We start from the raw sequence: 11,364 nt of genomic DNA on the forward strand, positions 1-11,364 counted from the left end.
GTCGGGGGGGGGGGGGAGGGGTCCCTGCTCAGTGGGGAGTCCCTGCTCAGCAGGGAGTCTGCTTCTCCCTCTCCTGCTCTCCCTGCTTGTGCTCTCTCTCTGTCAGATAAATAAATAAAACATTTTTTAAAAATGACCACCCAGTTACTTTTGTATAAAGACTTTAAATAGAGGTCAATGATAACTTCCCTTTCTGAGGTATATATGGGTGATAACAGATCTTTCTTCTTTGAACCTTTATTATTCCGATATCCTTTTCAATCAATTGACCATTTCTTTGTTCTTGCACTTTTAGTGGGGATGAACTGCTGTTCTGGGTATCCTAATAATCCTAGGAAGCTGAGTTACTCTCATAAAATAACTGTAGGATGGCAGCTACGGACTAGAATTTAGAGTATTCCTGTGGATAAATCCTCACTTGAGATAGTTGCTGAGTTCAAGTACGTGGCCCAGTCTGGCCTCACCCTTGTCTTCCCAACAACACTGTAGAATCTCCTGAAACCAACTGCCATTACATTCTCTGTTTATCACAGCATCCTCATCAGCCTTTGAAACCACTGTCTCTAAAGCTCTGCTTTCAAAATTAAATTAGGTGGTAATGCTTCAGAGATGACATATTGTCTTCTTAAAGAATCCCACCATTTATCAATTTTTAATGTCCCCATTGTGTATATTGTATTATGCTTGAGAGTCATTAGTTTTGTTTGGCCCGATGTCAACAAAAACAAACAAACAAACAAGCAAACATAAGCATTGAATATATTTTTGATATCTCAGTAGAAGAAAATAGATTATACACCAAGAAACATTTACTATTCTTTTTCCATAATCTCTAGCACTGGTTCCAACATTGACACATAATTGCATTTCAGAGCACTGCTGCTAGGAAAGCAATCCCCACCATAATAGGTTTCCAAGTTTATCCTGATTAGAAGGCTTGTCTAAAAACCAAAATCAGGCAAAAAATGTCTTAAATTATTCCACAGCCATGTTCTTTCCTATGAGCTTAGCCTAGCACTAAGTAATACAGCGAACTTTTCTAAGAGACTGTAAAATCAATGTTTTAAAGAGCACACAGTAAAGTTACTTAATAGGAGAAATGTTTTTAGTAAAGAAGCATGTCCTTTGAAATCAGACATCCTGGGGTTGATACCCCAGCTCTTCCCCTTATCAGCCAGTGATTGTGGGGGAAATAAGTATTATTTTGTGTTCAGTTCTGTCATCAGTAAAACAAGTGTTAAGAATGTCTGCCTTATAGTCTCTACGAGGAAGAAAGATGATCGCTATACATAAAAAGTTTAGTGATACATATATTTAGTATTGTATTCAATTCTAATTTCATCTGCCTCCTGAAATGGGGAACTAAGGCAATTATAAAAACAATTTATAACTCATATCCTCTCTCTCTTTCCAACCCAATACAAATGTACTATTTAGGGAGAGGTAGAAATGCTATCCCTGAATGATCTACTTCTCTTTGATTGAAAAGCTTTCCTGATACTCACTCATCCCTCTCCATGGTGCCTGGTTAGAGTAGCACTTCTCTTTCCATTCAGTAGAGCTGGCTTTGTTTTTCCCTGTTTTAATCTAAAAGCTCGATTTCTAAACTCTTTTTAACTACAGGGAAGGGGGATGCTGTAGTTTACTCCATCACATAAATTAAGCAATCTTGTTACTGCTTGACTTCAGTAGGGCTTAAGAAGAACATCTATGCTGCTGTTAAGTTTCATTTTTACAATTTCTTTTTTATTTTTTTGTCTTTTGAAATTTCATTGTGGATTTTCTGCGGTACATTTTCTATGTTTCTCAATAGGCTAAAGGCTAAGTTTAGAGACCTATCAAATAATAATGTAGTTTATTTGAGAATGTGTTAATGAATGCTGATTATAGAATAGAAATTTAAGACCCTATTCAATATAAGTAACCAACTACATGTTTGTAAAATTAAGCTGACTTCTGATTTATAGTCTGGGTTTTGTTTTGGGTTTTTTGTTTGCTTTATAATCTATGTCAGTTAAGAAGCTCACTTATGGTCTGATCCACAACTTATTCTAAGTAAAGGTGAATAATGTATAGGTAAATAAAGAAATATTATACTTTACATTTAAAAAAAACACATTTTCTCTAAACAATTTCCCCAAATAAATATTTGTCTATTTTTAACATATTTGTTTACTTTGTAAATCTAAGTTCTCTATAATACCAGGCAGCATATGTAATATCAGGCAATAAATTCAGTACTACGTATAAAAATAAACCACCAGTGAAAATACTAACAAATTACACAAAATTTTTCAGCAATGAACTAAACTAAACCATTTGTTTCACTGAACAATTAAGCCATGTAGTTATTAATTAAATAAATTTTGCCAAACTTGAAGTTCCACACTGGAAGTTGCATCTCAACTAGCATGATATTTCATTTCGCCTACAGTCCTTCTCCTTATATAATTGGCAGCTAAAGTTCTACCTGAAAAACCCATGTTTGTGACTATAAGTAAGAGACGGGTGTCAGTAATTGGGCCAAGAAAAAAAAAGGCAAAGAAACATGCAAACTAAATGTGAAAAATCTTAACATCTCAAATGCCTTAAGAACAGGATTAGAAACTGATGGGTGCTCTCCATTTCTCAAAGAACATCATAATCTCTGTGAAATAAAATAAGGGCCATTTACTAATAAGAAAGATTGCTTTCAAAATGACAAACCACTTGAAAGCTACTTAGAATTGTTTTTTTCCTCATGATTTCCCCTGCAGCAAATGACATATTAAAATGAATTCAATTTGTTTATTTTCAAGTTAAAACCTAATTTCTACTTGTTTTACCTCTGCTTGTTACACACACACACACACACACACACACACACACACACACACACTCTCTCTCTCTCTCTCTCTCTCTCTCTCTCTTCTTTGTCTTCCAGTGTGAAATGATTATATCCTCTTACACAGAATAACTTTAAGGACACGGGTGTGTGTGCATTTGTATGTGTGTGTGGTAGGAGGCTCTACATTACTAAACAGATCCCAAAATTGAGAAGCATATAGTGTCCCTGATACAGAAATGTTTGGAAAAGCAAATGCAATTGCTGAAAACCTGCATCACACCCTGCCTGATGATTAAGATTCGGTGTGCTCCAGGGTGAGTTAGCTGTGAAATTCTCAGTCATGTTATTTCCCTCTGACCCACAGCCACAATACCCTCAGCTACCAAGCCCAACCCAAACGGATTTGCCTGGTAGAGGTGACAGGAACACTGGTGCCTTGCCACTTCTATAGATGATATCCATTTTCCCCAAATCGATCAATCCATTTTCATTTGGACAGTGGCTTGTCTCTTAACAGGGAACTAGTGTTCCTCACCCCAGGTGTGGCACTAATCCTGTCCCAGAGGGTGCGTAGGATAGACTGATTCAGGCTGTTTAATCTATTTAATCTAATCAAATCAGGGCTCTGGCGCCTCCCTTCGTCACATCTGATGCCCCATTCCCATATTTAAAAAGGAACACACAAGCACAAGCCAGCCCTCTGGGTCCCTTGGTACATCATTAAGTTGTAAAAATGACTTCATCACTCATGACAGAGAAATTAGACAGCCCCAGCAGTGGCATATGGCAGCGGGACAATCATTCCACCAGCTGCCCACCTGACTCTCTCTTCCCTCAAAATGACGGCCCTCTCCTCCTGAGGCTGCCTCGGCACTACTATCGTTGGATGTGGCAGCCACAGGGGAAGTCAGAGCTAGTAAAGGATGAGAGGAGAGGAGAATCAAAGGAAAGAGAAGCTCTTGTCAGCAAACCACGTGCAAGCCCTTAGGGACCCCTCCCTCTCTCACTCCATTTATTCGTCTTGTGGAAAGGTATTTTCTTTTGTCAGAAAAAAGGAAGGTCTCTTCCACTTTGTCCCTCTAGAGCCCACAATGGAAAGGCAGCGAGATGTTTGATAGGCTGCTAGATGAGTGAAATAGAGAGTCACCTCTGGTCCTAAAGGACCAGATCATGATAAACCATTTCTACCACAGCAGGATGGTGGTCTCTTGCTGCAGCTTTATGTTCATAGTCTGAATTATTTTCTCACACAAAAGGAATTTGCAAATGTTTCTCACAGGAAGGATTACAGAACCCCTGCTTTCAATAGATGTTGCAATGGATAGGTAAGTAGAGAGGAAAAAAATGAGTGATAGATGATAGATGATAGATAGATAATATTTGTATATGTGCAAACAAACTGAGGGTTCTAGAGGGGAGGGGGTGGGGGGATGGGTTAGCCTGGTGATGGGTATTAAGGAGGGCACGTATTGAATGGAGCCCTGGGTGTTATACGCAAACAATGAATCATGGAACACTACATCAAAAAGTAATGATGTAATGAACGGCAATTGACATAACATAATAAAATAAAATTTAAAAAAAGAATTAATTTCCAATGCTTATTCCAGTAAATAAAGCACATCTTCATTGTTTTATTTCTGTGAAGGAAAGAGAATAAAACCGGTAAAATTGTCCCTTCCTGGGCTTAAAATATGAAGATGTTATGTTCAAAGTATCTTCATTCCTCTCTTTCTGAAAATCCCTCTCACAAGAGAATTTTTCAGAATCAGGCAAGCCAGAATATTTACCTAAAGTATACCAAATTTCATTTTTATAAATGCAAATTCACATGAGTTAACAGTTTTAAAATCCATGCATTTGAATTTGTTGATTTTTTTTAAGTATAAACTATTCTCTCTTTCATAACAGTGGTATGAATTGAGTTGTATCCATCAAAATCCTGAGGAAGAATATCTTCCTTTTTGCAGACAAAAGGTCTAAATTACCCCCCTACCCCCGCCACCTTGCCCAGTGATGCTCAAACCTCTGAAATATTGCAGGAGCGCATACTACCAAAGGGCTGATTAGGGAGAAAAAGTTCTAAATGCCATATTTTCTCTTATAGAAAATCACACTATTTGTTTAAGTCATTATCAAGTTTGGGTTTTTGTCTCTTGCAGAGAAAACAACAGAATCATTCATGCTGTAGACAAATCACTTGGGAGTCCACACACACACACACATACACACACACACACACACACACACAAATACAGTATGTTTCTCCTGCCACCAAAATGTAAGAATCCCTTGGGCCAGCTAAAGGCTTCTTTTTCTAATTCTTGGATTTCTATCCTGTATTTGGGGCTTGATAGATTGTAGGCACTCCTTGACAGAGCAGATGGCTCAGCTTGAGGCAGAGATGCTAAATTTCAGTGTAGAGATAGCCTGAGGTCATGCGTTGCTGGACACCTGAGTTTTAGTCCCAATCTGGTGGGCAAATCACCACCTCCCTGATTCTCTATTTCCTTTCCTGCTCTCTTAAGTGAGAAGATTGGATTAGATGAGCCTTATCCCTCTCTAATATGGATTCTTTCTGTTGGCTGATGTTCACTGCATGTTACAGACACATAGGATCCTCAATCTCTTATTCAAATAAAGAACTTTTTTTTTCTTTAGCAAAAGTCAAGTTAGAAACCCAAGAAATACCTGAAAAGACAAAATGTTGCACCAAGAATTAAAACCTTTTTAAATAAAGGAGTAGAGGGAAATAAACTGTAACTTTTAACAGAGAAGTCTAACCTCAAACTTAAATGGATTTCTCTAAGTGTTTTTATAATGCCTGACTAGAATTCAAAGACTGAATGCACTGAACTACTAGCACTCTCTATACCCTTGGCTAAAAAGCTTTCCTAAAACAGTCTTTCAAATGAGACTTAAGGCATTACCAGTGAACAATAATTTTAGCTGGAATAATGTGTATAGGGAAATAATTTTAAAGCTAGAAATCTGACAGGTGGAAAGATGCGTTTTTATCACGATAGAAATAATCCTTTTGCATTACTAATACTTAAGACCAATTTAAACATAAGTAATACTGGATGGCCTTAAGATATTATTTATTCTTTCATTTTTTTTCTGAAGTTAGGACCTAATTCATAATAAATGATAACAGCCACCTAGTGAGGGACAGGCACTTTTTTTTTTTTAAGATTTTATTTATTTATCTGAGAGAGAGAGAGAGAGAATGAGAGAGAGAGGGGAGAGCGTTAGAGGGAGAAGCAGACTCCCTGCCGAGCAGGGAGCCTGATGTAGGACTCGATCCTGGGACTCTAGGATCATGACCTGAGCCGAAGGCAGTCGCTTTAACCAACTGAGCCATGCAGGCGCCTGAGGGCCAGGCACCTCTAGAAACCTTACACATATTCTCTTATTTAGCTGTCACGATAATCATATCAAGTAGGTTCTTTGATTAGTCCCCTTTTACAGAAATATAAACTGAAGTTCAGAGGAGTTAAGTAATGTTTTATGTCATTCAGTTATTAAGTAGTACCTTCAGGAGTCTGAACCCACAGAGTTTGTCTTTGGAACCTGTATCTTAACCACTTTGTCATATTGCCTTTTAAAAAAGGCCCAAACACTTTGTTGGATGTTCATTTTATTTATTCAACAAATATCTGGGGCGCCTGGGTGGCTCGGATGGTTGGGTGTCTGCCTTGGGCTCGGGGCATGATCTCCAGGTCCTGGGATGGGATCAAGCCTGCAGGGAGCCTGCTTCCCCCTCTCCGATTGCCTCTCTCCCCTGCTTGCACTCTCTCTGTCTCTCTCTCTCTCTCAAATGAATAAATAAAATCTTTTAAAAAGTATCTGTCTTGGGCCAGGCACTCTTTGAGATGCTAGGGATATAGCAGTGAAAACAACATGGATACAAAATAAATAAATAAATAAAACATGGATACAATTGCCTGCTCTCATGGAGCTTACACTTTATAGGACAAAACAAAAAGATAAATAAGTAAAATACTGGCATGACAGCTGGCCATTAAGTGCTAAATAAAAAACGAAGTCACCATTGGCAGATCAAGAAGATATGAGCAGGATAGGAAAAATTTTTAAATAAGGTTTATATAATATTGCCACCTAGACAGAAGAAAGAATAGTCTTTGAGAAGATAAAATTGTCCCTTGAAAATGTAATGTTGACCAAATATTCTTTGGTAAATCTGACCATCTGTGATTATGCCCTTTGCAAAAATTCTGTTGTTTCTCCTGTTAAGTACTTGCCTAGGTTCTTCATCAGTCGAAATGCAAGGTAAAAATAATCCTTAGCAATTTCACATTTGTAATTATCGGGATTACTGTTAAGCCCCATGTCCTGTACTGTTTAAAGACAACATTAATTTGCCCCCAACACATTGTTATCACTATAGTGAATATGTTCTCTTCTAGAGACACTACAGATTTTGTAAGAAATCTCCCTTTGGTTCCTCATCCCAAAGCCCTCCAGGGAGGTGACTAAATTCTCCTGTCCACAATGTGCAATAGCCCTTAAAGAAAAGACAAAGGAAAAAATGATGTAAGAGTCCTCCTCGGGGACTGAGATTTCTCTCCCCTAGCTTTTTTTTCTCAATGAGGAAGAAAGCAAGAATACTTAGAATCGACCAGAAAAGGGACCAAGATGCTGTATTCTGACTAAGGATGCAGCTGCTTTTGCTTAAAGCATAAAATGGAGAAGCCACATCATTGCTGTTGGTTTTTCATTGAGAAATTTGCCAGGAGGTGTATCCAGGAGCCTTTCTCTCCAAGACACACACCTCAGTTCCTCTACTCCAGTTCCGCCCATAACTGTCATGGCAAACACTTTCCAAAGTGAGCTCCTTTTACACCTAGAGGGAAAGGAATCTGTCCCCAGTACCCCACCCAAGGGAAATCTTGTTCTACTATTAGATGATCTATAGGGAGAAGTTTATTTGAATAGGCATACAATATTTGTAGGTGGAAAACTGGTCTTGCTGTGTTGTTTTTACTGTTTTTGAAAAAGGATCATACTAGGAAATGTACATCTTTCAGACCAATTCTAAAAATCTCTGAGATTTTGTGTTAACAAAAAAGTTCTAAGATAAAATTCTATGTAGCATATATAGGACTATTTGGACATTTACCAACATGTTAACAAAAGGGTCTCTGTGTGATTAATTTATGATTTTTATTATATTTTCTTTTTAATATATTTTTCTTAGGATACAATACTTTCATCATCAGAAAAGGGAATGTTACATATTTTTTAAATCTGTTTTCACCGGAAGCTTCAACTGTATTTGTAACATTTTTTATATTTTTAAAATGAGACAAATGTCAAAACCCTAAGGTCTGATAAGGAAGTTAGTCTATATCCTCTATATGTTTGTCATATTTTACAATAAATTTTAGTTTTCTCAGTCTTGGAGAACAGAAGACATTAAAAACATTATGAAAATATTAAGTTTCTCTCCCTTGACTATCCATATAAAGGTAAGGTGAATTCAGATCCAAATATGACTTCTAAAGTTCACAATTTTTTCCTTTAAGAAAAATCTACCAAATAAACCTGAGGTAGCATACTAAACATAACACAAATGATAGTATAGAAATGATCTTGCTTTTTTTTCCCCCCAGGAAAACCTGTTTACTGACCTCCCAGTGTTACAAAGAGGGAAAGCTGGGGCATCCCTGGTGTTTTTTCCTGGCAGGAAAATGTTAGCATTTTAACAATTGGCAAGATGAAGGTTTTGACTCTGAAAAAAAACCTTAAAGGCCCAGCCATTGTAGTTTCATTTCACATTACACTGAGTTTCTTGTATCATTTTTGTTTTTTTGTGAATTATTGGTTGTTTTCCCCCTGAAGTGAAAATATTCCATATACGTATGTTTGGATTATCTTTCTGTGAGGTTTATTTTGTTTTAGGAAAAAAAAAATGAGAAAAAAAAAGATTCAAGACATTATGCCTTAGGGATATGGAAGCCAAAAATGTAACATGTTAATTACCAGTACTATTTAAGGAAATATTTTCTTTAATTTGATTTATCCCATCCATAGAATTGGGTTCTCTAAATAGTTAATGATTTTCATTTTAAAATGATTCCTTTTTTAAAAGAATAGTTTGTCTCTGGTTGGGTCTGAGTACCAACCATCATGATGTCAGGGTAAACATGATATTCAAAAGGCACTATTCCTAATCTTTTACTCTCTTCTTTTGACATTTTGAAGGACTGTCCAAAAATCTTGGCCCAAGCAATTGTGAAGCCTAAAAGAAATTTCCAAGAATTCTTCCCAAGGCTTTGGAGAGGACAGAAAAATCTTGGGCAAGAAGTCATCGCTGGTAAATGGGGTCTTAGGTGACAAAGCCCCTGGAAGAGGCCTCCTCGGAGATTTTATTGAGAAATGAGGAGGGACCAGTTTACAAAAGCAAAGAGGAGATCAAGACTAGAGAGGTGCCCAGTTCAAGATATCTTCCCCAGAAAATCTGACTTTGGAGGGGAGGGAGAAAGGCGAAGTCATAGATACAAAGTCGGAGGAAAGACCGGAAGTCTTTTTTGGGGGTCTTTATGAAAAAGTGAGTGTGTGTGTTCTTTCTGTTTTATAGTTCAGATTTAAGGAGAATTTATTTAGTTTTATTTATCTTAATATACACAATGAAGCAAATAAAGCTGCCTCTCATCCTGCAGTGGCCGGACTGTGCTCTTAGACATCCCCACCCCTTATGCCCCATACTTTGGGGGTGTCTCTGCAGGCGACCCCAACAACATTCCTGGAGCTGGCGTTAGGACCTTGGCTGCAAAGCTGGAAGCCTGGGGACTCAGCTGAGCTCCTTCCCTACCCCGCCCCTACTCACTGGCACTCATTAACAGGTGGAATCGCACCCCGGGCGCCTGAAATCCCGCCTGCCTCCCTAGAAACAAATCCTTCAGACCCAGAGCACCATCTGGGCGGGCTCCGTGGCCTGGTGTTCGATGCGCCCTGCCGGGAGGTCAGCACCACAAGAAGCCGGGGCACCCGAGGGACTCACTGGTGAGAGCGCAGCACGTGTCTCTACCCCACTAAACACACACACACACACACACACACACACACACACACACTCCCCTTTGTGCACCCAGCCGCTCAGTCCCCTCTCGAGCCCGGGCCCCGGAGGGGCACAGTGGCGAGAGTGCAGCACGTGTCTCTACCCCCTCACACACACACACACACACACACACACACACACACACACACTCACTCTCTCTCTCTCTCTCTCTCTCTCTCTCTCTCTCCCCTTTGTGCACCCAGCCGCTCAGTCCCGGCTCGGTCCACTCCCCGCCCGGCCTCAGCTCCTACCAGGCCTTAAGGCATGTCGACCATTTGGAGTAAAGCTGGCTCAGCCAGGAAAGAGAGGAAGCGGCAACCAGCGCCCATCCTGGCTAACCCAAAACTTCTTGGGTGCCTAATTCTGGAAGGAGGAACCAACAGTTCCAGTCCCGAGAGAGGAGGTGCCTGGCAACCAGGAGACCTCACCCAGGAGTTCCAATCCCCGCGGGGCTGTCATCCCTGCCCCCAGCCTCTGATGCCCCTTCGGAGGCACAAGCCCCAAGATCCCCAGCCCTGGGGGCGCGTTACCTGTTGGCTGCGAGCCGAGACGCGATGTAGCCGCCCGGAATCTGGGTGATGATGTAGCCCCAAAAGAAGGAACCGTGGATCATCCCCACGGTTTCCGGGTCCCAGTTGAATTTGGCTTTCTACGGGGGTAGGGGGACAGAACGGGGTGGAGGGAAAGAGTAGAGTCAGTGCTTGGGCTGCAGACTCATGTTCAGGAGCCCCCAACCCCCGGGGTACTCCCTGCATTCTGGAGGTGGAGGTGGCTGAATTTTCGTTTGCTAACAAAATTCAATGTATACCTTCTTCTAGAGAAGAAATGCTTCTTTTAACGGAAAAAAACTGTGCTCATTTGAAATGTATTGCAATTAATGGTGAAGCTGGACACCCTGGCTTTGCTCCCCGACTACTGTCAGGCAGGTCTGATCCCCTCCATGAATGAGGAGTCCTCTGAGCTCCAGTATTGGAAATTAGAACTCTCCACGGAGAGATTCCATTTCCTGGCTGGGGATAGGGACCCCTGACCGGGACTAATGCAGTAGTGGGGTCGCTTCCAGAATGAAATCCAACCAGGGAAATTCTGACGAAAGAAAGTGGGGCACCTGGATGGAAGGTGAGGAGGTCGGAGGAGCCAGAGGAAAGGATCTTCCCGGCAAAATGGGGATGGGCGTAGGCCAGAAAGATTTGGAGTAGCCTGGGGAATTAGTGGGGGGTGAGGGAGGCCAGTGGAGAGGAGAATTTGTTCCGGGGTAGTCCTAAGAGCTGGCGAGGGGTGTGTCTGAAGGTCAAGGCCTAGCTCCGCCCTAGCCAGCCTGGGCGGACCCACAGGGTGAACCTTAAAGTAAAAATCTGCATCTGAAAGGCAAAGGAGCGCTAATCCCGCCTGGGCAACTGAGGATCCTTTTTCTCCTTTTGAATAGTATTTTGAAACCAAACGCACTTTGCAG

General features: G+C 40.5%; 1 protein-coding gene across 2 annotated transcripts in view; it reads right to left on the minus strand.

Moving 5' to 3' along the window:
* SLC17A6 (solute carrier family 17 member 6) overlaps positions 1-11,364 on the minus strand; it is a 39,928-nt gene that overhangs the window by 24,809 nt on the left and 3,755 nt on the right. For both annotated transcript variants that reach the window (XM_028117724.2, XM_088017537.1), the window contains one exon: positions 10,442-10,560. In XM_028117724.2, coding sequence (XP_027973525.1) covers positions 10,442-10,560 — 119 coding nt within the window. The remainder of the gene's footprint in view (positions 1-10,441; positions 10,561-11,364) is intronic.

This window comes from Eumetopias jubatus, unplaced genomic scaffold (genome assembly GCF_037043125.1).
Source record: "Eumetopias jubatus isolate StellerSeaLion01/CBP00866 unplaced genomic scaffold, mEumJub1_p1.0 scaffold_13, whole genome shotgun sequence".
NCBI lineage: Eukaryota > Metazoa > Chordata > Mammalia > Carnivora > Otariidae > Eumetopias > Eumetopias jubatus.